The sequence below is a fragment of the Mytilus californianus genome, unplaced genomic scaffold (assembly GCF_021869535.1).
Source record: "Mytilus californianus isolate M0D057914Y unplaced genomic scaffold, xbMytCali1.0.p SCAF_9, whole genome shotgun sequence".
In the NCBI taxonomy this organism is placed as follows: Eukaryota; Metazoa; Mollusca; class Bivalvia; order Mytilida; family Mytilidae; genus Mytilus; species Mytilus californianus.
The window spans coordinates 27,769,525-27,794,972 of NW_026262745.1; the positions used below are offsets into that span (position 1 = coordinate 27,769,525).

The window sequence follows — 25,448 nt, forward strand, 5'->3', positions numbered from 1 at the left end:
GACTACGTCAATAAAAAAAAACCATCAATATCTTGACCTAATTTCGAATTATTCTGATGCAAAGGGGAAACACCTTTATGAAAGCAGAAAGTTACTTCATACGCTTTTTTTTTGGGGGTTTTTTTGTTGTTTTTTTGGGGGGAAGGGGGTCAGTCACACTCTCCTTTTTCCTCTTACACTACCACTTTTACGGCTTTAATTAAATACTTGTATGTCTCAGCATTTATGATAAATGTAACAAACATTAAATATTCACATCAAAGTACTGTTAGCGTCTTAAGATTGGCCTTTACATAAACGATTTACCATGAAAGTAACACATGGTACATACATATAACTTATTTGTAGATCATGGATGTACATCAATTGAAGCTTTTCTGTTGCATTCTTGACAGTCATCAGTTCATGATGCAATGCACATTCTTGTGCATGTGACATTTCATAATGCAGCATGTACAACTACACGATTACACGTCTGAACCAAATGCAAGTGATTGTAATAAGATCTAATAAGGGGAAAAAAAACAACGAAGGTGTACATGAATTAAGATTGAATACACTCCTAGTCTTGTTATGCATAATATAATATATCTAACTATAAACATCTTACATTTCATGACGTAATGTTTGCTAAGGACACGTCAGATTCTGATGCACTAGAATCACTGACATAACATTTCATCATACATGTATTCACCTTTTAAGGCCGTCAGACACATACAAAAATTTTATAAGTTTACATTAGTGGTGCAACGTGGCAACATAGCAGTCATGGAGTGTTGTGGCTAAATTTAATGAAAAGATGGGTCAATTCAACAAAAAATAAAATTTAAAAAAAGACACTGTTATATTATGATCTTGAAGTAAGGAAAATATACTTTAGGGGCGTAAGTGGCATTGCTACAGATTAACCGAAAATGAAATTTTATATTTTATGATGTATTTTTATTTTTTCAGATTTAGGAAATGTAAATATTGGCTTGATGTCACACGTTAACTTTACACCATTCAAAAAATAATGCAACAAGAGGCTCTAAAGAGCCTGTGTCGCTCACCTTGGTCTCTGTGCATATTCAACAAAAAGACACTCTCCAAAATTGTAGACGAGAATAGAATTCATTACAAAAATCTCTGTTTTCTTGATCTTGTATTGCTGATCACTTAGTCTGTATAGTTTCTCTCTATCTTCTTTAGTTTTTGCTCTAAACACAAAGTTTCTCTCTATCTATTATAGTTTTCAAGATAATAGGCAATAAAATGCTCCGCTGGGGCGCAGCTTGATACGACCGCAGAGGTCGAACCCTGAACAGTTGGGGCAAGTATGGACACAACATTCAAGCTTGATACAGCACTGAATTTGGATTGTAATTAAATATTTGACACAGCATAGGTTTCCCACACAGAATGAAAGTGGTCTAAGAACTTAAATTTTTTTAATTTACCTATTCAAACCATATCATTTATATTTGCTTTTATATATAAATCAGAAATAACCAATTAAAAATGGAAAATTTTAAAGAAAAAAAAGGAAAAAAAAATCCCCCCCAATTTTTTGAATCCCCTTATGATTCATCACCCCCAAACTCAATCACAGCTTTCCCTTTGTGATATGGAACCTTGCAGTACAATTTCATAAAGATCCATACACTGACACACAAGTTATTGTCCTGAAACTAGAAAAATGCTTGTTTTTTCGCCCTTTTCTGGACCCTAATTACTAAAATTTTGAGGGAATTACCCCCAAAATCAATCCCAGACTTCCCTTTGTGATATGGAACCTTGTGATACAATGTCAGAGAGATCCATACACTTACACACAAGTTATTGTCATGAAACTAGAAAAATGCTTGTTTTTTGCCCTTTTTTGCCCCTAATTCCTAAAATTTGGAGGCAATTACCCCCAAAATCAATCCCAGCATTCCCTTTGTGATATGGAACCTTGTGATTCAATGTCAGAGAGATCCATACACTTACACACAAGTTATGTCTGGAAGTTACAAAAATGCTTATTTTTGGCCCCTTTTTGGCCCCTAATTCCTTAACTGTTGGTACCATAACCCCCAAAATCAATCCCCACCTTCCTTTTGTGGTATTGAACCTTATGGTAATATTTCATTGAGATCCATTCACTTAAACTAAAGTTAGAGTGCGAAAACTAATGTGTCTTCAGACGACGACGACACCAACGTCATACCAATATACGACCACAAAAATTTGTTTCGGGTCGTATAAAAAGTAAAGCATATCACACATTAAAGAGTAAATGTACATTTGTACATGATGATGTATAACAAGAAGTTTGAAGTCAAATTTTCAAGTGAAATACAGGGATGTCAACTTCATGAATTTTAATAAAAATGTAAGAAAAGTAACAAAATGTACAAAATACAATACAGAACTTACTAATTTGTTTTATCTAATTAATGTTTGTGTGTAGTTTCAGTAGTATAAAGTAAATTAGTTTTTTCAACTAAAGAACACTGAAGTTTAACAGGAGGAAACTGTGTATGGATAGCAATATGGTATAGCTTTAATGTTGCAACGCCAAGGTCATACCAATATACGACCACAAAATTTTTTTGCGGTCGTATAAAAATGAAAAAAATGATAAAATTTGACAATAAAGGGCAATAACTCCAATAAGAAGTCGTCTGACAGTTTTGACGTATATGGACAATTGGTAGAGCTCCACATTCTGAACATGTTTGTCCTGTAAAATTTTCTCTATTTATAACAGTTTTCAAAATAATAAACAAAACTTGCATTTTACCCCTATGTTCTATTTTTAGCCACGTTGGCCATCTTGGTTGGCAGGCACGACATAGGACACATTTTCAAACTAGATACCCCAATGATGATTGAGGCCAAGTTTGGTTAAATTTGGCCCAGTAGTTTCATCAGAGAAGATTTTTATAAAAGTTAACAGACGACGATGGACGATGACACCTACAGCAGACGACAGAAGTGATGAGCCAGGTGAGCTAAAAATTTAAGAATATCATCGCTTAATTGATATGGATCACAAGTGTCACACAAAGTGGTTTTTGTCAGGGAGTTGAAAATTCCGTTATAAACTTACTGCGTACTCTATATTATTTAGCTGCATGTGTACTTCAAACACACCATTAGGGAGCTACCATTTGATTTTTATGGGGGGCTAGGATGAAAAATTTTGTCCTGCATTTTTTTTTAGTTGTAATCTCTGTCCTACCTTTTTATTTTTCCCTCTTTTCGGTCCTGCATTTTTTTTATTAGTTTATCCTGACTTTTTTTTACCTAAATTGTCATCCTGCCTTTTTTTTTTCCAAAGTGTCTCATCCTGCCTTTTTTTTACTCAAAACTCGTGTCCTGCCTATTTCATCCTAGCCCCCCCCCCCCCCCCCCCCCAATAAAAATCAAATGGTAGCTCCCTTAGGTGTAATTTTGGCTTTTTTACTGAATTTCCTGTTATTTGATGGCTGTAAAGACCAAATATTTAACTGCTTTTAACAAATAGTGTTTTATCAAAATATTAAATTCAACATATATTTCTACAAATATGATTCTGAAATGTATTGCTTTTAGGGCCAATTAGTCCCCAACCCTTACCTTATCGTTTAATTTCTACAATATCTAATTTTTTTGTCTGAATGAAATATTGCTAGGATTTCAGGCAATCTTTGTTCCATGATTTGATTGCTTTACAATGACAATTGGTACTCTTTCAAAATGTAGTAAACATAGGCAACATCAATTCATGATCAAATAGCAAACTTGCAAACTCAACTTAGTATCAGCCTTAAAATCTTTAATTTTAAAATTACCATTTAGAATCAAAAATTGCTTATGACATCCATGCTGGTCATTAGAATACTTCATGATTGACCTTTCAAACACAATTCTTTCTAAGTTTTGGTCATAAAGCTTCATACAAATTTAGAGCTATGTATATGAATGATTGTCTATATTTGAAAAGTGGAAAGGCTTTTTTTGTTTTATTGTGTTGCTTGGTTACTCTCACATTGTTGTTCATCCCAAATCACCTGTTATTTCATCCTATCAACAAAATTAAAATTTTTACACCATATTTTACCACTGTAAATTTCTAAATTATTGCATGCATTTATTATTGCAATTTATGAAGAATGGACAATAATGCGAGATTAATTATTGCGATTTCAGGAAATTCTGCATACAGATGCATATATCAGAATGCGAGTTTTAATTACTGCGATACTAACCCAGTCGCACTATTCGCATTAATAAAAACCTCGCAATAATTTCTGAATTTACAGTATTTTGGTTCCATTTAGTTCAGTAGATTATTAAAGGATTAAAGACATTTTTTTCTGGAGATTATTGATGAGCAAAGTAAGCCTTTAACTCACAAGCTGAATACTTCAGACTTTTAATGTAAAGTTTGAGTCAGTGGCTCAGTTTACAGATCAATAACTTCTAGAAAATATATTTTATCCTTGCAATTCTCAACCCAAACATCAGGGAGCAACCATTCAACTTCAAGGAGGGGGTTATGGTTTTTTGTCTGAGTCAGAAATTTTTGTTCATGCAAAGTGTGAACTTTTTTTTTTGTTTTTCGATGCTATCAATCAAATTATTTTTTTTCAAAATGTAACACTATAAGGTATGGGGAAAATCTGGATTCAGTATATTTTTTTTTGTCATCTGCTTGACCACAATATTTTTTTCATCAAATTGGGGATCAGAATATTTTTTTTAGGAAAAAATCATAACCCCCCCTTTTGAAGTTAAATGGTTGTTCCCTTAGTTATTTTTATCTTTTAATTTCAACTTTCTTGGAACCCCAGGATTCCATTTTTGTTGTGCATGAATATATCTGGTCAAATAGACATAGTATTAACATAGGTTATTAAAGTATTATTTGCAACATGGCCTACACAATTTTAAACAAAGAAAAACATTTTAAACAGACCAATCAAATTGAATTAATTGTAGATATGCTAATCATATATAAGAATTATAACATGATGAAACTGATTGTTACACCTTATAGAGGTAATAAGAGTTATATGACACAAATGAAACAAACCCAAGACTTTCTCATGCATCCCTTTTTTCTTTGTTTTTAACAAAACAAGAGTGCACACGCTGAAATGTCTCGCCTTCTTTACTTACCATTGATATTATGTTGATAGTCCTAAATGAAAACTTTACTTCAACTATTACATAAACTTAACATGATCCAAGAAAATGAAGTCAAGGTCATATAAACCAAACGAGAAATACATGTACACCTTACAATCATTCAATACACTAAATATAGTTGACCTATTGCTTATAGCTTCTAAGAAACAGACTTAACCAAGAAAACTAAACATTGACCAATGAATCGTGAAAATGAGGTCAAGGTCAGATGAACCATGCCAGGCAGACATGAACAGCTTACAATCCTTCCATACAACAAATATAGCTGACCTATTGCTTATAGTTTAAGAAAAACAGACTGAAACACATAAACTTAACACTGAGCAATGAACCGTGAAAATGAGGTCAAGGTCAAATAAAACCTGCGAGACTGACATGTACATCATAGAATATTTCCATACACCAAATATAGTTGACTTATTGCATATAGTATAAGAAAAAAGACCAAAACTCAAAAACTTAACTTTGACCACTGAACCATGAAAATGAGGTCAAAGTCAGATGACACCTGCCAAATGGACATTTACACCTTACAATCATTCCATACACCAAACATAGAAGACCTATTGCATAAAGTATAAGAAAAACGGACCAAAACACAAAAACTAAACTATAACCACTGAACCATGAAAATGAGGTCAAGGTCAGATGACACCTGCCAGCTAGACATGTACACCTTACAATCATTCCATACACCAAATATAGTAGACCTATTGCATACAGTATAAGAAAAACAGACCAAAACACAAAAACTTAACTATAACCACTGAACCATGAAAATGAGGTCAAGGTCAGATGACACCTGCCAGTTGGACATGTACACCTTACAGTCCTTCCATACACCGAATATACTAGACCTATTGCTTATAGTATCTGAGATATGGACTTGACCACCAAAACTTAACCTTGTTCACTGATCCATGAAATGAGGTTGAGGTCAAGTGAAAACTGTCTGACTGGCATGAGGACCTTGCAAGGTACACACATACCAAATATAGTTATCCTATTACTTATAATAAGAGAGAATTTAACATTACAAAAAATCTTAACTTTTTTTTCAAGTAGTCACTGAACCACGAAAATGAGGTCAAGGACATTATACATGTGACTGACGGAAACTTCGTAACATGAGGCATCCATATACAAAGTATGAAGCATCCAGGTCTTCCACCTTCTAAAATATAAAGCTTTTAAGAAGTTAGCCAACGCCGCCGCAGCCGTATCACTATCCCTATGTCGAGCTTTCTGTGACAAAAGTCGCAGGCTCGACAATAAGGATTTTTTTTTAGAGAAACAACCACACATATCTCCTGCTAAGTTCAAATTGGTTCAATTGTGGACCCTCATTTGGTCTCTGGTGGATAGTTGTCTCATTGGCAATTATACCACATTTTCTAAATTCATATCAAGAACATGACAATGTAAATGTTGACAATGGATGGACAGATGACCACTGAATAAACAGCTGCATTGGTATATTTAACATGGGTTTATTTTTTAATCATTACTAGGGGAAGTGTGGCCACATGATTTTTCCTCTGGTAAATCTGCTTTGATGTTCGAAATCTACAATAGTTGTAAGACTTATCAATTATTCAAATATTTTCAATCATTACAAAATAACAAGATGAGTAGTCTAAAGTTTTTAATTTGACATTTCAGTACAAAAGTTTCATGATATTAGCACCACAACAAATTGTTTCATAATAATAATTTTTTTATAATATATGGCCACTTCAAACGAAAGTTAGAAAAAAAAATAATTCAAAAACTATTAAAGTTAGATCTTTTATCTAAATAAAATATTTATGCCTTTTACCTTAACATAATAAATTGTCATAAATAACAAGGAGTTGCACACATTTTTATGCAAAGTAATCCCACTAGTTTTTAGACATTGACGAAAAAATCCATACTCATTACGTACAATAAGAATTAAGGGTAAAATCAAACAGGAAGTGCCTGCCTGGCAGATCTGAAAATAGCTTACTTGGTATAACATTATAAAGTTCCTGAAAATATCAAAGCGTTCCTTAATACAGAAGCTGAGAATTATGCATTAACAATTCAATACTAAGTGGGCATAATAAAAGTTTGAAGTTTTATCAAATAAGAAGTGACTGCTTGGTAGATCTGAAAATCACCTTCACTCTAATGATCATCATTATAAAGTTCCAGGCCAAATATATAATCATTCCTTCATACACAAGCTGAGTAATATGTAATGTATATTAAGGACGGATGAATGGATGGATCAATTGGCAGACAAGTGTATTGCAGTGTACCATCCACTCTATGAGTGAGAGTATAATAAAGTTTGAATTGGTGTATAATCCATGCTTATATTATAGACCTGATTTGAAAATGGACATCAAGTTTTTAATCTATGAAATGCAAATGTATACAGAGATTGATAATCATGTGTGCAATTATGCCAAAACGAAACATAACTTTTACAATGCATTCAACAAGAAATGACCTAGTACAGCAGTGTCATAAATTTGCTCCAAAGAATTGTTTGTTTTTTTTAGTTTTTTTTACACATCAAAAATTATTCTAATTAAGGCTCTTTCTGGAATAACAGCAATGTCTTAATTACTTTAAAATTTCAAAAGCAAGAAATTTATGTGCCAAATGAAATTAAATAATAACCTTCCAATCAACAAAGATTTAACTAATCACTGATGGGACTTTACAACATATGTTTATATTTCTCATGTACATTATTTGAAAAACACAAAACATGGAATATATTAATGTATAAAACTGTCAACATAAAATATCACAGATAAGCATAAAATAAATAAATAAATATTTACAAAGTTAATATCAAAATAAATGGAATGATCACACAACAATACAATAACTTCTTTTTGTAATACACAATAATCTCACTAAAATGTGTAAGTATTTTTCAAAAATAGACACTTTGGTCAAAGATAGGACTTTAGAAACATCAAACACTATTCATGCCATCCACATGATATAAAAGGAAAAATGGAAAAACTGTTCACTCATTCAGCATTTTGGGTATAAAAGATGTACATAAGATCATAGATAGTTGAACAATATTAGTATTGTCTCCAAGTTTAACATATAACATCTTTTCAATCTCTGACCTTTAGAGACCCTCATGGGGAGTCAAGGTAGTAGTATATTTTCAATACTATCAGAACAGATTTATTTGCCTCTGACAATGTTTACAAAAAGTTTGAAAAACTATTTTTTAGCCAAACATGAAAAATATCTAAAAATGCACATTTTGATTTCTGTCTACAACTTTCTAAATTTAGACTGTTTTAAGTTATTTTGTACAACAGCAAGAGTATCAACATTTTGTTTTCTTTTTTAAAAAGGACATACATTTGGATTTTACTTCAAAAATTTGAACAACAAAAAACCTCATGTTTCATTTACAATATCTTACTAACAATTTTCTATGAATATTTAATGATAATGAAATAAAACTAAATTCAAAATTTATAATTACATATTTATAATTGTTATGATGGTGATCTGTGACTACGATGATAATTTGAACATTAATACTGTAATTCTGATGGCAAGATCAATGAAAATGATTACATCATCTTTACACACATATTGCAGTTCAGATGCTATATAACTGAACCAAGTTGATATTTTAAAAACACTACTATCATGCTGACATTCACTGATACTTTTTAAAGAAAAAAAATCAGTATGCTGCGATGTTCTTATACAAGTCAAAATTAAAATTAGAAGGTCTTTTAAAAGTATAATATTTTTTGGTCTTTTCTCATTTGGAGCAACAGAATAATCACAAATTGTTTAGATGTGTAGTTTGACAATTATGCTAGTTGCAATTGTATTAAGACTTTTGATTGGTCAATTATGTCATATTGTTTCCAAAATTTGCCAGTATAAGCTTACTGAAGTCTTTTTAATAATCATGTGATCAGATCAAAATGGTACAGATTCTTTAGGAATGTTATAAACCAAATAACTTGTAGTTATAATATATAAGATTTTATTACATTTTTTAATGAACAATTTTAATATATAATCTTTCATCAGATTCATAACTGGCATATATGCCAGCTCTGAATAGTCAAAGTTTTAAAGACCCAGACACATGCAATGAAGACAAATGGATTTGCGTTTTGATTCTGTGATGCATGACTAGAATGTATAAAAAGCTGTGAAAATTAATTTAACTATTGCTAATGAATTATGATATGGCCTTTGGAAAAATTCTTAACATTCAACCCTGAAAATAATCTCAACAACCCTTTATCATTACACTTTGTTAACAAACAATTAACAACAAATTGTTGATGCTATTAATGAAGCATTAATACGGTTATGCTGGATGAAACAGCATCAGTCTCTGCATCATAATAAAAGCTATCACAAAAGAAGTTCACTGAGACTATATCTTTCCCTGAAAACATCTATTACATAATAGAAATGAATTTCTACAGTTTTCCATATTCTATTAAATGTTTGAACATTGGCTGTTTTCGTTTCCTTAAAGCTAACAGATAATCCTGTTATTACATGTATTAGATTTAAACAAATCCACTGTTAGTCTCATGTCAAAGATAATCCACTGTCAAGTTTAAATGCCATCTCTATTGCTGTCTGAGGTACTGATTCATGGAAACAAACATACATCTCTTTTTCATCTGGAAATTTTCTTCTACAAAATTAATAAAGCTTTTTGTAATCTATTTTGAGATCTATTTCTGAATTATAGCATTTTAATAAGTCTTGTTTAAAGATTTCAATAATAAGATACTCTTACCAACTAGTTATAATTCAGGGAAATTGGTCTTTATTCTGTACAAGTGGAAATTTCATGTACTTTTAAATATGTAGTAATATCTGAACCTGGTAAATTTAAAAGTCATTAGAGCATGACTGAAAAGGGCCTCATATAATGCCTTAAACTGAGATTCATAGATGCATATGGTAGTGTATATCAAATATCAACGATATTTCATTTGCATATATATAGAAACAGATCTGCCATCCCAAATGTTCAACTCAGACATGACAAAAAATCATAATCTGGAATTTGGAAGTTGATAAATCGATCAATACAACAAAAAGATTATCATTTTACCTTTACATTATCAAGCACACATCATACAAATTTTTGGCTTGTTCACCAAGCTTTTAACCAAAGAATTTTATTTTATAACTCAGTCAGTTATATTATGATATCTACAAGCAAAAACAAACACTGATTATCTATCTATTTTAAATACCTACCCTACAGCCCAATAGGTCAGAGACAATGGTGGAGGTTGTTTTTTACTGTTCTCTAAATGCTGAGGTATCACACAGGTAAACATAACACCTTGTTCTTTTACATTAGTAAAAGACATATCTTCTCCATATTTCTTTGGCTGGTCTACTTGTTTTGTCTAAAATGAATGTAAAGAAAAAGAAAGCATTTTTAAGAAGGATAGGTTTACCATTAAACTTATGCTTTACTCTCAACAGATACAGTAAATGCATCTACATTTTGTGGTTTTGCTAGTCAGAGTACCTCTCAAGGTAAGTTTTGCTTATCACCAAATATATCCTTTTGGAACACAAGTGACATGAGAAATCATTTGCAGGAATATTCACCATACCATAAACATCTGACAAGTGAAGAACAATGCAAGTATCCTAATTTTTACTCTCCCTTGGTTTTATACATTACAGGGGTACTTTCATTTGACATATTTTTTTACTTAAATTTCTTTTGAACTGAGCTTTGGAAAAATATAATTGCATAAATAACTGAGTAACTTATTTTGGAGTAAAAGTTTGATGTATTACATAAATTTAAAGCCAACTTCCCTTAAACTTAAAAGAGAAAAAAAAAAAAACACAAGAAATTTGATTTATAATATATTTATAAATATTGTATATGTTTACCTTGCTTTTTACAGACTGTTGGAATAAGTTGCGTATATGTAGACAAGCTGTATAAAAGTGGTTGAGGATGACTTCCTGCAATGCCCCATTAACTACAGACATTTCCTGCTGTGTAGGAGATATGTATGTTCCTTCAAACTCATTTATACTAATGAAGTGAAACAGACAGTTATCAACTCCTCGTGTTAATCTGCAAAAAAGGTAAAACCATTTATTTGATAAAAAATAAATAACATTCCATACATATGTAAATATCCACTGTTTTGTGTTTGTATATAAAATTATATCTTTTTTTTTAAATCACAATATTTAATTTATTAAGAATTATATTAAAGATTTCATTGCAATTAAGACTGGATAATTTGTCATAGACAATTATCATTCAAGTGAAAATGTTTGCTTATTTTAAATTTCCCATTACAAGATTTTGTCTTGCCTTTGTAAATCTTCTCTACATTAAAAGATTTTGTCTTGACTTTGTAAATGTTCTCATCATTACAAGAGTTTGTCTTGCCTTTGTAAATTTTTTCATTGTTACAAAATTTTGTATTGCCTTCGTAAATGTACTCATTGTTACAAGATTTTGTCTAGCTTTTGTAATTGTTCTCACTGTTACAAGATTTTTTCTTGCTTTTGTAATTGTTCTCATTGTTAAATGATTTTGTCTTGCCTTTGTAAATGTTCTCATCATTACAACATTTTATCTTGCCTTTGTAATTGTTCTCATTATTACAAGATTTTGTCTTGCCTTTGTAAATGTTCTCATTATTACAAGATTTTGACTTGCCTTTGTAAATGTTCTCATCATTACAAGATTTTATCTTGCCTTTGTAAATGTTCTCATTATTACAAGTTTTTGTCTTGCCTTTGTAAATGTTCTCACTGTTACAAGATTTTGTCTTGTCTTTGTAATTGTTCTCATTGTTAAATGATTTTGTCTTGCCTTTGTAAATGTTCTCATCATTACAACATTTTATCTTGCCTTTGTAATTGTTCTCATTATTACAAGATTTTGTCTTGCCTTTGTAAATGTTCTCATTATTACAAGATTTTGACTTGCCTTTGTAAATGTTCTCATCATTACAAGATTTTATCTTGCCTTTGTAATTGTTCTCATTGTTTCAAGATTTTGTCTTGCCTTTGTAATTGTTCTCATTGTTACAAGATTTTGTCTTGCCTATGTAGTTGTTCTCATTGTTAAAATATTTTGTCTTGCCTTTGTAAATGTTCTCATTGTTACAAGAGTTTGTCTTGCCTTTGTAAATCTTCTCTACATTAAAAGATTTTGTCTTGACTTTGTAAATGTTCTCATCATTACAAGAGTTTGTCTTGCCTTTGTAAATTTTTTCATTGTTACAAAATTTTGTATTGCCTTCGTAAATGTACTCATTGTTACAAGATTTTGTCTAGCTTTTGTAATTGTTCTCACTGTTACAAGATTTTTTCTTGCTTTTGTAATTGTTCTCATTGTTAAATGATTTTGTCTTGCCTTTGTAAATGTTCTCATCATTACAACATTTTATCTTGCCTTTGTAATTGTTCTCATTATTACAAGATTTTGTCTTGCCTTTGTAAATGTTCTCATTATTACAAGATTTTGACTTGCCTTTGTAAATGTTCTCATCATTACAAGATTTTATCTTGCCTTTGTAATTGTTCTCATTGTTTCAAGATTTTGTCTTGCCTTTGTAATTGTTCTCATTGTTACAAGATTTTGTCTTGCCTATGTAGTTGTTCTCATTGTTAAAATATTTTGTCTTGCCTTTGTAAATGTTCTCATTGTTACAAGATTTTGTCTTGCATTTGTAAATGTCCTCATTGGTAAAACATTTTGTCTTTTCTTTACAAATGTTCTCATTATTACAAGATTTTGACTTGCCTTTGTAAATTTTTTCATTGTTACAAAATTTTGTATTGCCTTCGTAAATGTACTCATTGTTACAAGATTTTGTCTAGCTTTTGTAATTGTTCTCACTGTTACAAGATTTTTTCTTGCTTTTGTAATTGTTCTCATTGTTAAATGATTTTGTCTTGCCTTTGTAAATGTTCTCATCATTACAACATTTTATCTTGCCTTTGTAATTGTTCTCATTATTACAAGATTTTGTCTTGCCTTTGTAAATGTTCTCATTATTACAAGATTTTGACTTGCCTTTGTAAATGTTCTCATCATTACAAGATTTTATCTTGCCTTTGTAAATGTTCTCATTATTACAAGTTTTTGTCTTGCCTTTGTAAATGTTCTCACTGTTACAAGATTTTGTCTTGTCTTTGTAATTGTTCTCATTGTTAAATGATTTTGTCTTGCCTTTGTAAATGTTCTCATCATTACAACATTTTATCTTGCCTTTGTAATTGTTCTCATTATTACAAGATTTTGTCTTGCCTTTGTAAATGTTCTCATTATTACAAGATTTTGACTTGCCTTTGTAAATGTTCTCATCATTACAAGATTGTATGTTGCCTTTGTAATTGTTCTCATTGTTTCAAGATTTTGTCTTGCCTTTGTAATTGTTCTCATTGTTACAAGATTTTGTCTTGCCTATGTAGTTGTTCTCATTGTTAAAATATTTTGTCTTGCCTTTGTAAATGTTCTCATTGTTTCAAGATTTTGTCTTGCATTTGTAAATGTCCTCATTGGTAAAACATTTTGTCTTTTCTTTACAAATGTTCTCATTATTACAAGATTTTGACTTGCCTTTGTAAATATTCTCATTATTACAAGATTTTGTCTTGCCTTTGTAAATGTTCTAATTATTACAAGATTTTGTCTTGCCTATGTACATTTTTCTCATTAGTACAAAAGCCAATGTTCTCAGTATATTGCAATTTAACTGATCCTCAATTTTTGGTTAATTTCTGAAATTTTTAAGAAATACACATTGGCTACTGGTGATCAATATACTCACCGAGCGTGTGGTAATAATGATTTTAAGGTACTCACCTTATATGTGAGATCTCATCTCCTTGAGATAATACAACATGTGGGATACTGGTGATATCAAATACTGATCCAGCTTTACTTATTTTTGCCTGAAACCAGAAAAAATGTTATTTTAATTTGATTTCAATAAAAAATTGCTGTCAATGTTATTTGGGCTGTTCCAGAATAAAATGTATGAGGGTCGGAAAGCAGTTTTTATTTTACCCTGTTATGCATTAAGTTTTAATAGATTATTTCATACAATTAGAATTAAACCTTGCAATACTACTTTAATCAGACAGAGATGTCAATTACTTATTCATATCTTACTTTAAAGGATGTATTTGTCAGATGTTTGGACTCCTTGGTTTTTTTCCCTTTGATACAGGGTAAAATATTTTGCCCCATAACACCCATTTTTCTTTTCATATAAGACTTCATTAGCTGATTAAAGGTCATTTAACAAAATTTAAGCAGATTCTAGATTTCTTTTCTTTCAATTTAAGACCCAAATAATACCAAAGCAAATATAAGGTAAAAGTCTGAGTCGACCTTTTCCCGCCATTTAAAAAAATTTGAATATCTCGAAAAGGAGCTCCTTGACCTATCAATATTTTTAGCTTATTTTGTTCCTTAACTAATGCTTTTCTGACTTATAGTATCAATTTTAAATTCTAGATTTTTTTTAATTTCACCTAAGTACATCCTTAATATAAAAATAAATACCTTATTACTTATGCCAACACTACCACTACTTTCCCCTGAATCATTAGAACCATAAGATAACTTGCTGCCTTGACGCTTCATCACAGGAGTAGAGTGTTCACTACCACCACCTTTACCTACGATGTCATAGTCATCATGAGCTGTAAAATACATACTTAATGTATAGCTATAGGTTATGTAAACAATCAAATGTAGTTTTTTTAAACACATAAAAATAAGACCCATGAAGCATTTTAAATGAAAAAAAAATTATGACACTGCTCATTCATTAAAAACATTTCTAACCAAACAAAACATCATGAATGCCATACATCTATGCATGAATAAATTATCAGTGTTGTCAAGTTACGAAAGGAATATTTCTCAATATTTAATTTTTGTTTAATATATTGATGTTTATGTATATCAAATAGAAAATGCAAGGAACTGTATCTTTTTCTACACATTTTCACTCTGTTTTGATGCAACTTACTAGATGATAACATCTTAAAAAAACCTATTGTTGTATAACTTCAGATGAGTGATTATACAGGATTTATTTCGCATGTGAAATTTTCAGTTTTTATTTGACAGGTGAATCATAATATCATTGCAAACAATTTTATAAATATGCTTACAATTCTTGGAAGACAATCTGGATTTCTGCGGTGTAATAATAATATTTTCATCTTTCTTCTGTTTATGTCCAGTAATGACAGAATCTGCACAAGACAAACACGGGCCTTTAGAGATCTTTGATAATCTGTAAAATATAATTGTTATTCTTAAAAATAGAATCTCAATGAAAAACAATGATGGATAATACAAGAGTGGTGTAATGTTTGATGGTATGATGGTTCAGGAAGTTCTGATTTGTAGTTCCTGAGAAAAATGTGACCAAATTGTCATGGGAGGGACGGAGAATTAGACTCATAGATGAACAGAGGTATACCTATATACATCCTCCCTCAGAGTGTGTTTAAAATAATCAGTTTGCCTCTTTAATAATATTTCTATAAATTATTAAGTGAATGAAAATAAGGACAACCAAAACATATTTCCAACTTAAATACATTAGTAAAACTCTGAATTTGATCATTAGGTGAAATCTGAAGTTCATTTATTTTGCTCTAAAAAGTGCTTGTTCCTTTACAATACATGATTTTATGAATCTATGACTCAGTACCTTAAACTATCAATCAATAGCCTCCTCTTAGTATTTGAGGTTATTCATATTCATTCTTTGTTTATGATTGTTGTATTGAAAAATGCAGAACAAATGTATTACCTGTGTTCAATACTTTGTGTCATTGTAACTTCATCTGCTTCAAACTGCAATAATGTAGCTTTAGCCTGACTGACAATAAATGGGTGTGGTCCAGGATTTCCTTTCTGTGATCTAGAACAACCTCCTGCCTCCAGCAATGTACATAAAAGAAACTGTTTCTGTAAATAGAATTTTATAAAATGTTATAGGCAATGACAGATGAGATTTTTAACTTCTGGAAAAATATAATAGCATGTGTGCTCATTGGAATACTGAATCACGAAAAAATCCCTAGAGAAACAGATTTAACCACCATATCTTGTTCAATATTCCTGAACTCTCAATAGTTGAATTTTAAATATTTACAACACTCAGCTAGCCTCATATTTTCAAATGTGAATATTTAACGTCAACCGAGGAGAAATATCATTTCACACTTGATGCATTGGTAGAATCTATATATATATTAGCTGTACTATATTCCATTTTTTGATATTTGCAATAGGACCACTTAGGTCAAGTCAAAGTAATGCATGTGATTGTATTGTCCGGACTTGTCCGGACAATCATATTTATGACTTGTTGTGCCTAAACTGAAATGGACATGTAACGTGGGTTTGCCATTTTATCAAAATTCAGGAAATACAAGAATGTGTCTATAGTACAGATGCCCCACTCGCACTATCATTTTCTATGTTCAGTGGACCGTGAAATTGGGGTCAAAACTCTAATTTGGCATTAAAATTAGAAAGATCATATCATAGGGAACATGTGTACTACGTTTCAAGTTGATTGGACTTCAAATTCATCAAAAACTTCATTGACCAAAAACTTTAACCTGAAGAGGGACAGACAGAGGAACGGATGGAAGAACAAACAGATGCACAGACCGAAAACATAATGCCCCTAGGTGGTGCATAAAAATTAAGTTTTTGCGATCTTTTTGACCTGACCTTTTGCCTTAAACAGCCACATTTCTGGTCATAAAAGTGACATGGTGAATACTATCAAAACAAACACTACTTTACTACCCTCTCATTACAATCAAGGCTCATTAGTTGTCAAACAGTTGAAATTTACCTGTTCAGGTGACAGGTTAACTTATATGTTCTGGACATTGATCGGTCTATTTAAAGTTATTTTTCATAAATTTCAGCAGTTTGCATTTAATTAATTTAGTCAAAAAGATTTAGATTACAAAAAAAAAGTATATAAATATGATTTGATGAAAAATCTAAAAAGGTAGTTATAAAGGTTTTATGCGAAATATCGTCAGAACCATGTTGATTGAAACTAGTACATGCATGTGCATGTGAGCAGATGAGATTTAATTATGCATATGAATTCTTCAAAAATGCTAAAATTATCATTGACACCTTTATCTATCGTTCATTTCAAGTATTTTCTTGAAGAAATAACGTGGAAAGAGCTACTTAAACTTAATCGTGCTTTGTAAACGTACACTAATTTTACTTATTGTCAAGTCAACATCTGGCATAAGAAAATGTACCTTCTAAAAAAACGAAAGTAAAGATTTTGACAAAGTAATTTTGCACAAATAAAGATTCTAAGGCAGATATTAGTACGCCAATGTTGCACACTTCGAATGATGCACTGTCAATTTAACAGTTTACGTCAGTACATAAAATTTGTATCAAAAGTCCAGTTTAATATTGTTTTTATGTCAATCATTGTTTATATGATGCCCAACTGATTACCATGGTTGCCTTTTGTTACTCAGTCTTAATGGATTAAAATCAGGATAAGACAAAAAAATGTCCGGATGGCACAAATATTTTTCTGAAGCCCTGATGTGATGATCAATTGTTTATTTGATGTGATTGTCACAGTAAAATGTTGGAATTTTTATGATGTTTTAATAAACAAATTATAATGAACTCAAAATGCTTTCTTCCAGCAGTTTGTCCTTGTTTAAAAATATAAATCAAGACTTTTGGTAATTATTTCCAAGCTTAAGGGTTATGGTTAATTCCACTATCTCAAATCAAAATCTAAATCAAAATCAAAGCAATGTCACATTACAGTCTAGATAGCCTTTGTTTTGATGAACCAATCAGAATGACTTTTTAAAAATGTCACCAATATTTAATTAAATTCTAAAATGTAATGTCTAAGATACTTGTGCTTGAAAGCAGTTACCTACCATGCCAATAACTAGTAAAAACCACCTGGCATCATGAGGATCTTGATAACCCTGGGGACATGACTGAACTTTCTGACAATACTGTGATGGAAACATCTCTCTCCATACTACCAGTTCTTCTACTGGTTTCCTGGCCAGCATCTGTATTATGCAATGGTGTTTCAAAAACAGGTGGACGTCTTGTAAGTCTGACTGGCACAGGTGGTTACATAGTAAATATTCCTGAAATGACGGAGACAAAATAACATATATGTGTAAATAAAACTGAAGACTGACCTTAACAGGCACCAATTTATTTTTATAAACAACTTTTATTTAATGAGAACAATAATTTATTATTTCAGAACAGTCTTCTCTTTGAAATATCTATTTACCTTATAAAATGTACAAGAACCAAGGATGGAGTATTCTCTTCTAGCATCTTTTGATATTGGATCAAGCTGTAAATAAAACAAGAGTTCAGTAAACCGGAAGTTGATGAGAGAAGGATATAAATACCCATCAAACAGTATTGCATCCACACATGAAGTTTGGTACCAAATCTGAGGAAGATCTTATTAGCAGTTCCTTAAAAAATGCCACAAAAATTTCATTGCACAGACTATTGGACGATCCGCTATAACCTCCTCCCCCAACTGTGTGCTTTGGAGGGGTATAAGACAAAAACAAATTATTCAGGGTTGTTCATACATAATTCCTATCAATATTTGTTCCTTAATTTGGTCCTGCTATTTCAGAATAGAACAAGAATGTGTCCATAGTACACGGATGCCCCACTCGCACTATCATTTTCTATGTTCAGTGAACCGTGAAATTGGGGTCAAAACTCTAATTTGGCATTAAAATTAGAAAGATCATATCATAGGGAACATGTGTACTAAGTACTATGTGTGATTGGACTTCAACTTCATCAAAAACTTTCTTGACCAAAAACTTTAACCTGAAGTGGGACAGACGGATGAACGGACAGACGGACGAACGGACAGACGGACGAAGGGACAGACGGACGAAAAAAACGAACGAACAAACGGATGCAAAGACCAAAAAACATAATGCCCCTCTACTATAGGGCAGGGCATAAAAATAGGAAATAGATGTCAAGGGATGGTATTATCTCTGCAAGCCTTAATGGCCAAGTTAGCTTAAAAAGAAAATTAGATGTGTATATTTTGCCCACAAACCAGAATGTTGTTTGTACAATTTTTCACAAGCGCATAACTGTATTTTCTATTTTAGTTATCAAAATAAACACTATCCCACTTGGCAAGCAAAAATTTATGTATACGAAGTTTTAAACAATTTGTGTTCTTATAGATTTTATTATTAAAACTAATGAAATAGAATGTAAGCAAACTTGCTGCTACTGATAAGTTGCCAACTTGCCTATTTTTTCATGCACTTAATACAATGTGACATGATGTTAACATGTTTTACATCAGTGAGTACCAGATTTTTAAATATACCTTCTTTCCAGTTAATTTTTTTACCGTAATTGTGAAAATACTATTTCAAATGTTACTTAATACTTACAAAATCATCAAAGTCAGAAGCTTCAAACTCACTGAGGATTTCATCACATAGTAACTGTAATAAGACATTAAAATTTAAAAACAACCAAAATCATTTCAAACTTATTAACTTATATTCTTGCAATTGGTCTATTTCAATTTCATCGACTTGTGTTAACATATATAAGGTGTTGAAACCTATAGAGCTCAAATAAAATTCATATTAATCCTGGGTAGAGTCTCTTGAAGCTTGCAGCATTGATGTAAGTACTTCATATGGTTAACAAGCATTCTGAGAGTATTGCATGGCAATACATAGTCCCCTACCGGATAAAAATTCATTATACTGGAACAAAATGCTAACTTGTTCTATAACTTGTCATGGTGTAAACAAAAAGTAAATATCATGTCAATATCTTCAAGCATGACTAAAAACAGTGTGGAAAACTGATTATATGCCTGAATTTTTCAAGTCCAAGGACCAAAACTCTGCACAAAATTATTAGACCGAAACAAAAATTTGAACTTGATCTGTAACTTGTCATGATAAAACTATATATATACCAATTATCAATCAATATCTTATAAGCAGTTTACTTTTATAAATTTTGACTTGGATGGAGAGTTGTCTCATTGGCACTCATACCACATCTTCTTATATCTATGATGAAAAAAACATCAGATATAATTAATAGTTCTCTAAAATTAGATATGATGTAATACAGTGTATATCTATTTTCAAATTATAATCAAATATAATTAATAGTTCCAAATATTTTTTCTTTCATTTGTCACAAACTAATATAGATTTGTAACTTATCTATAAAATGTCAACAACTTTTATCTACACAATGTAATGTATTGAAATATATACATTAATAAAAATAGATTATTATCTAATTAAAGGATTTCTCTTCATAATTTTTTTTATATATATACAGCATTCAGAAAATTAGTTTATACTAAATAACAAACAAACCTGCCAAAAAATTCTTCAAATAATTTAACAAAGAATGTCTTTTAAAAAATGAGTTATCTCCCTTTGTACAGAAATATGGTTTAACATAGTACTCTAACATTAGATATGGTCCATAACTCTGGACTAAATCATCAGACTGGAACAAAATTCAAACTTGATCTTTAACTTGTCATGATAAAACTATATACCAAATATCAAATCAATATCTTCAAGAACGAAGAAAAAAAGTGTGGAAAGCTGATTTGCCGGACTGACGGATGGACAGACGGACGGACAGACAGATGGACAGAGTGCAAACCTAAAGTCCCCTTCGACTTGAACTGACTAGCTGCAAGAAAATTGGTAAAGATTGATATTTTGTATGAGTTTGAAAGTAAAAGATGATATAAGGTAGACAGTGGTTATTTGGTTATAGTGGGCATTTTAATGTTTTTAAAAATATTTCAGATACTGAATGCTGCTGTTGTTTTGACACATTCATGTAAAGTCACAATTTCATAATAAATAAATGGAGAATGTGTCTATGGGCCACAGATGCCCCCCCCCCCCCCCCCCCTTCTTGTAAATATGCATGAGTCAACTTCCACATACAGATGCAGGATTCATGTAGTTAAGACCGTTTTGTGATTATAAGCATTGTGTATAAGTTTATAATTTTATTTGAGGCAAACTAAAGTTTCCATTTATAAAGGGGCATAACTCAAAAACGATATAAGTGATGCCACCCAATTTCGAACTTGATCTGTTTTTTTGTGATAATAAGCATTGTGCATAAGTTTCATGATATTTGGTTGAGGCAAACTAAAGTTAGAGAACAGAAACAAAAAAAAAAATTTGTTGTAATAAGTTTATTGTGTGATGGAAAACAGTAACACTTAATGCCTCCTCCTCTACGGCGGGGGCATAAAAATAAATTGTTGCTTTCAGGTGATAAAATTGTTACAAATGAACTTGAAAACAATGTGACAAGTATAAAAGAAGTACTTTTGCTATATTCACTTAGAAGCAAACAAAAGCACAAAAAAAATATTATGCTTAAATAATGTTTTTCTAGTAATATCATATAATAATTATCATTATAAATAAACATGCAGATACATAAGCAAAAGTACTGAGGAAATTTGATAAACAATGGATGCTTGTGAATGGTTTGTCCCCTTTATACCTAATATTAAGACATGTACAAAAAAGTTACAAAAGTGTGTAATTCTACAAACTAGTTAATTATCTCACCTTTGTGTCATCAGTAAAGTTGATAGCTTTAGGAGCAGGTATTAATTCTGTAAATATTTTGGAGGACTGACTAGATAGCATGGCACTCTGAGAAATGTTATGTAAATTATGCAGGGACAATGAGAACAACTGGTCTATCTGACTTCTGTGCTTCATATCTCGGAAAGCACTGAAATACAATAAAAATTTACATATTTTAATAATTTTTTGAAAAATCCAATTCAAGCAATAATTGCAAGTTTTTTTAAAGATCAAATAAACAACAACAAAACCAAAAAAAATACCCTCTGTTTCATTTTGTTTTCATCCAAAATCCTTTCAAATCCAGTATTTTTTATTGATCGTACAAAACGTTTCATGTAAACAAGAATGCATTTGAAGACAGAGGATGATAGACAGTGAAGAGGAAAACCCTTTTTGTTAATATTGCTACAAAAGAGAGCTATAGAATACTTAATTTATTGACAAAACCAGTAAGCTCACCTGTGTAATGGACCATATAATACCAGTATAAGGTGATGAAGCTGCTTTAAGATCTCTTCAACACATGACTTTGGTACCCTGTAAAGTAAGTGATCATTAAAAAAGCGCCAATAAGATATCAAACTTATGTTAAATACATCAAAGAAATTTCATCTGACATCAAAATATGAAACTGATTGACTGTGTTTTGCTGAATGTCCAATGGCAATTTTTTCATGCATAATTATCAGGGATGAAGGTGGCAAAATATAGACTAGGACTGGGGAGAAAAATCTGCTGAAAAGAGGCATAAATATTTCATTTAAACAAGCTGCCCAAACAATTGTCCTTGAAAGGGTTACATTACATGCAAAGAGTGTGTCACTCTCTCACCACAGGCCTCAGGAATGTATGACATAAAAAAACTAGCATCTTTTTTTATTGTTAAGAGTTGTTCTGACATACTTAACTGCAGAAAATAAACAATGGATAAGAAATCTTAACAAAATGAATGCTATATAACATACTTATCAGCAGGTAGTCCTATAACAAGAACATCTTTACCATCTCTTTGGTAAGCTATGTTTATCTTCTGTCTTTGGTGAACAAGAGTTGAGCTGTAACAACAAATTCATATGGACTTAAAATGAGAATTTTAATTCTTCAAATAGGTGGTTGCTATTATACAACGCTCAGCCTGGTACTTAGAAGTAGTTTAATCATCGTGCGTTCAATTTGTCTTTTTGCTATTTGTCATGAGTTCACAATTTTGGTAGTTTTGTTGACAACACTGCCATATTTTTCTATCCAAACACTTTACACTTGAAAGACTGTAAAAAATATGGGAAAAGTCCATGGACTTGTCTGAAAAAATCAATTCACAGAACTTTGCTCTAAAGACATAAAAAGGACAGAAAATATGAACAGGTATTGTGTGTGAAGATCCAACAGAATGTTACAAATATGGACTTGTTATTAGGGCTATTCCATTAAAATGTATGTGGGAGGGTAGGAAGGGACTTTCAAAATATCCCTACAACCAAGAACCATTTTTTAGATAATTTTGCATAATGCTAATAGATGCATACTGAAAAAAGACCCATGACCCACATTCAATAATTACACTTCCCTTCCTACCCTCCCACATACATTTTAATGGAATAACCCTTAACATCTTGCATTTACTTGTCTTGTGGTAAACAGAGTTTGGGTGAACCTCCTGCTTATATGTTAGTGTGAATGATAGGTCAAAATAGGCCTTATGCATACTATCTCCTTTTAATAATTGTGTTAACAACATTTTCAGACATGGCTGAAGCATTTATTAAAAGCTTAAGGACAATTAATAAAGTATCTGATGAGGATTGGAAAATCAATTGAGAAGAAGTCAAGACTTGCTAATCAGTCTATCACCTATAGGTTTTTTTCTGGCTAGTATAAGTACAGTAGACTCCGGCAAATCGGATACCCAAAATGTCAGCTAAAAATATCTGATTACCCGATATATTCAATTAGACGATGAATGTATATTCATTAAATATTCTGCAAAAATGAGTAGATATAATCCGGAGATGTTACTAACCCTGACAATTGCAAATTATGTGAAAGGGCTGGAGGATTGATGGAGTGATTTTTATCAGTAACATCACCACAATGTTTGTGTAAAAAATTATCAGCTGATTATGTAATGATTAAATGTGTTTGCAGTTTTTAAATCCTTTATTTATTAAAATAAATCAAATGTCCTGAAATATTTATGTGAATTATTATCTACCATCCATAGTTTGTCTTTAATTGTTTTGTTAGCAAATTAATATCCATATTACATTATCACACAGGTAAACTAATTTGGCTATAAATAGATCTAAGCATGTCTGTGTAGAATCTCCAAACTAAAATCGTATTTGTTATAATTTTATTTCTTTAAATAATCAAATTTAAATTTATGAAAATAATCATGATTTATAAAATATTATTGCATAAAGTTTACGTTTTCTGAAGACTATTTATATTTAGGTCATAGTTCTAGAGGCTTCCTCTCAAATTTGTAAACATCCAAAATGGCGTCCATGACATGTGGTTACTTTTGCACATGTGAAAAAAATATATCTGACAAAAGTCAGATTTCTCTTGTCAAAAGGGATTTATATTTATATTGCAATAAATTATTCAGAAGGAGGTACATTCAGTTTAGATTATATTTCTGATTCTGTGAACATTTAGAGTTTAATCAAAATTCTTCAAACAGCAACGTCAACTTGTCAACTGAGTCTTGCATATTTTATAAATAAATTCAAACCATTTGAAGTAAAAGGGCATCTTATTCACATGACAAAGGAAGACAATGATTAAAGACAACAATTTATTAAGAAATAGTTCCTTTTATTTAGTAAAAACAAAATCTTCTTGTCTGCAAGATTGTAAATTCGTAACTTCCGGGTCCATTTCCTGTCAGAAAAACATTGAAAATATCCGATTGTGCATGGTTTTGAACAAAATGACCTGAATATTCTTATCCGATTTGCCGATATATTCTTATATCCGATATTCGATTACACGATAATATTAACATTAAACATATAGGGAAGGGTTTGGTGTTTTGAAATAATATTACAATAGCCGATATATTCGTTTAGCCGATATCCGATTAGGTGATGTCTACTGTATAAGTATATAGTATGAGTATAAGTAAAGTACAAAACAAATATGTTTAATATTGTCATTATTATTACCCCAAGAAATCATTTTTAGATTGCTAGAGAATAATCTGAGTTAATATATATATATACCTTCTAGCAGAAGTTGATGCTACCTCTGGTAGTACACCACACAATGTTAGAAACAATCCTCTAACCTCCAGTAATTTACTATCACCTGGTGGATACTGGTATACTATATCCTCCTACAAATACAAAATATCACATTTAAATTAAATTTTCTCACACATATCTTAGACTATCATTACTATCTTTAAGATGACAGCATTTATTATTTAATTTTTACAACTAAAGTATGTTCATGTAGATAACTATTTATTGTTATATACTTAGTATAAAAACAATTTCTTTTTAGAGCACTTATATTCATATCAACGCACATGTTTTATTGCTAGAAAAAGCAACCATTCTGGC

The 25,448-nt window shown here is 31.0% G+C and overlaps 1 protein-coding gene across 3 annotated transcripts in view; it reads right to left on the reverse strand.

The window, feature by feature from the left end:
- Positions 1-6,795: 6,795 nt before the first annotated feature.
- The window catches only part of LOC127716236 (protein inturned-like), a 37,662-nt gene continuing 19,009 nt past the window's right edge, over positions 6,796-25,448 (reverse strand). For all 3 annotated transcript variants that reach the window (XM_052222360.1, XM_052222359.1, XM_052222361.1), the window contains 14 exons: positions 25,107-25,219; positions 22,845-22,934; positions 22,339-22,416; positions 21,856-22,024; positions 19,666-19,719; positions 18,510-18,575; positions 18,136-18,357; positions 15,993-16,150; positions 15,343-15,467; positions 14,726-14,865; positions 14,021-14,109; positions 11,077-11,266; positions 10,420-10,574; positions 6,796-9,844 (listed from right to left, as the gene is read on the reverse strand). In XM_052222360.1, coding sequence (XP_052078320.1) covers positions 9,736-9,844; positions 10,420-10,574; positions 11,077-11,266; positions 14,021-14,109; positions 14,726-14,865; positions 15,343-15,467; positions 15,993-16,150; positions 18,136-18,357; positions 18,510-18,575; positions 19,666-19,719; positions 21,856-22,024; positions 22,339-22,416; positions 22,845-22,934; positions 25,107-25,219 — 1,758 coding nt within the window. In that variant the 3' untranslated portion in view covers positions 6,796-9,735. The remainder of the gene's footprint in view (positions 9,845-10,419; positions 10,575-11,076; positions 11,267-14,020; positions 14,110-14,725; positions 14,866-15,342; positions 15,468-15,992; positions 16,151-18,135; positions 18,358-18,509; positions 18,576-19,665; positions 19,720-21,855; positions 22,025-22,338; positions 22,417-22,844; positions 22,935-25,106; positions 25,220-25,448) is intronic.